The sequence below is a fragment of the Beta vulgaris genome, chromosome 5 (assembly GCF_026745355.1).
Source record: "Beta vulgaris subsp. vulgaris cultivar EL10 chromosome 5, EL10.2, whole genome shotgun sequence".
Classification (NCBI taxonomy): Eukaryota; Viridiplantae; Streptophyta; class Magnoliopsida; order Caryophyllales; family Amaranthaceae; genus Beta; species Beta vulgaris.
The window spans coordinates 60,498,715-60,501,473 of NC_079206.1; the positions used below are offsets into that span (position 1 = coordinate 60,498,715).

The window sequence follows — 2,759 nt, forward strand, 5'->3', positions numbered from 1 at the left end:
TGCGCAGGGTCTCCTAATATTCTTTTTCCTTGCCTTATAAAAAAAATTCAAATGCTAAGTACAGGGTTAAACAATAACCTAGAAGAAGTAAATGCCCCAACATATTATTGGGATAGGATTCGAACCCTGGACAATAATCTGAATTTTTGAGTGGTACGACACTGAGCTACCACCTCTCCCTCCCAACTTCCAAGTCTATTATACTAGAAAATTTTGCTTCAAAAATAAAAATCTCAAACATCAAATTATTTAAAAAATTATAAAAATAACATTTTTTCTAAGGTTTCTAGTTGTATGTTATCACATAATTTGTCCTCTGGCAGCACCATACCATTTTACACAACTAAGGGACTGTCGTCGGCATATATAAAAAATTGAGTTGAACTAAAATGATTTGAACTGATTGCAACTGAAATGAACAAAACAAAATTAAATTATAACTAATAGTTTTGATAATAATTTAGCTATCATTAATTGATAAATAAATAATAGTAATAGTAATAGCAATATCAATACAAAGCAATGTCAAGTCAATACAATACAATACAATACAATACAATACAATACAATACAATACAATACAATACAATACAATACAATACAATACAATACAATACAATACAATACAATACAATACAATACAATACAATACAATACAATACAATACAATACAATACAATACAATACAATACAATACAATACTCCCTCCGTTTCCTAAAGATCTTCCTTGTTACCGTTCCTACTTCCTACAGATACCAAGGAGGATCCATTTGTGTAGGGTGTGGGGTGGGTAAAGTAGGAGAGAGAAAGGGGCTAAGATAAATAAACAAATAAAAAGGGGTTAAAGCAGGAGAGAGAAAGAGAGTAAATTGAATTAATAATATAATGGTGGACCATATTATAGGGACATGAGAGGGTAAAAGGGGAAAAAAATTCCAAATAAGGAATAAAGAAAAAGAGGGAAGATTTTTTGGAAACGCACTTAAACGGAAAGAGAGAAGATCTTTAGGTTACCGAGATAATACAATATAATATAATATAATATAATATAATATAATATAATATAATAAACATTAGTTGATGAAAATAATAGTTTTTAATAATATAATATGTTAATATTTAATAATTATTATAATACAAAAAATTATTTAACTAATAATAAATTTATAATAATAGTTTATTAAATAAAATAATAATAAGTTATTAAATAATAATAAATTATCAAAAAAAATTAGGAACCGAAGCGACTAATTGCAACTGAAGGTAACAATTTTTTTTTTTTTTTGGGTAAAGGAAAGAAAAACTAGGAGCAGGCCCCTAATCAGGAGGACAGCCTAAAACATCCTTGCGGATGACAAGAGAGAAATCAACAGAAAACGGCGGGAACTTGTAACAGAGATTCTGAGCCGCATGACCTTGATGAGCCATAAAATCTGCAACCCTATTTGCTTCCCTGAAACAATGAGAAATAGACACACTGTTAAACTTACCCAAATCACACCAAACATCCTGCAATAAAGAATTGATGACCCAAGGAGGCTTCCAAGATTTAAGAAATGCGTTGATAACCGAAAGATTATCGCCTTCTATGATGATCCACGGCAGATTACAAAATTGGGCAGCCTTGATAGCTTCCCAAAGACCAAAAGCCTCCGCTTGAACGATAGAACAGTCAGAGGGCAGCGAGTTACAACCTGCAAGAATAGCATCACCCAAGTAATTCCGAATAACAAACCCAAAAGAGGCTCGCCCATCACTATATTTGGATCCATCAAAATTAACTTTAAAAACACCCTCAGGAGGGGGGACCCAAACTGCACACCGCCGAACTATAGCATTGTGCCCCAGAGGCTTACAAAAAGAACGAGGCTCAGGGCTAGAATTAGACTCATCACAATGATTCCACTCCTCCATAAATTTGTGAACAAGAATGTTGATTTTTCGGACATTAAAAGCTTCTTGAGAAAAAATGAGTTTGTTCCGGGTGAACCAAACAAACCACCAGACAACAGCTAACTGACAAGTCTTCGAGATTCCTAACGAGTCTACGCAAACCTGCAAATTGGCTCTAAAAGAGTCCAAAATCGCAGCAGACGGAATTTGGGGACACCCATAGTCTGCGTCAAGTTGATGCAGAATATCAAAAGTAACCTGGCATTGAAAGAAAAGGTGCGACGAAGTTTCCACCGGGCAATTGCAGAATTCACACTGCTAAGGAGTGTAAACATGCATCTGCTCCAACCTGGCCTTTGTTGGAAGGCCATCATTACAAGCTTTCCATAAAAAAAATTTAATTTTAGGAGAAAGCTTAGACTTCCAAATCCACTGAAACTCAACCGGGGTGTGACCACCAACTTTCTGATTAATAAGCAATTGGGCCCCAGATTTGACCGAATAGATGCCATCAGGGGAGGGGGCCCAAAAAACCTCATCTTCAACATTATTTCTGGGGATAAAAATATTGGAAATCTTAAGACAAATATCTGGGGGAAGAAAGGAGCTTAAGAGCGGAACATTCCACTTCTTATCTTCCAAAATAAATTCACTCACCCTAGCCAAATTGTTCATCCTGGGATGTTGAATAATTTTACTCAAAGAGTGAGGGAAAACCCAATTATCATGCCAGAAATTAATGGTATTCCCATTACCCACTTGCCATCTGAGACCAGATTTAAAAATCGAGCGTAATGACATTAGCTTTTTCCATTGCCAAGAAGCAGTAGGAGGAACTTTGCAAGACAAAAAATCCTTATTTTTAC

The 2,759-nt window shown here is 34.8% G+C and overlaps 1 protein-coding gene across 1 annotated transcript; it reads right to left on the reverse strand.

Annotated features, from left to right (window-relative positions):
* Positions 1–1,317: 1,317 nt before the first annotated feature.
* Positions 1,318–1,914, reverse strand: LOC125497657 (uncharacterized). The gene has a single exon (XM_048645294.1). The coding sequence runs from the start codon at positions 1,912–1,914 to the stop codon at positions 1,318–1,320; it is 597 nt and encodes a 198-aa protein (XP_048501251.1).
* Positions 1,915–2,759: the final 845 nt, after the last annotated feature.

What these genes read in the sequence shown, in the direction of transcription:
- LOC125497657 (XM_048645294.1), bottom strand. Translation starts at nt 1,914, where the DNA reads ATGGAGGAGTGGAATCATTGTGATGAGTCTAATTCTAGCCCTGAGCCT.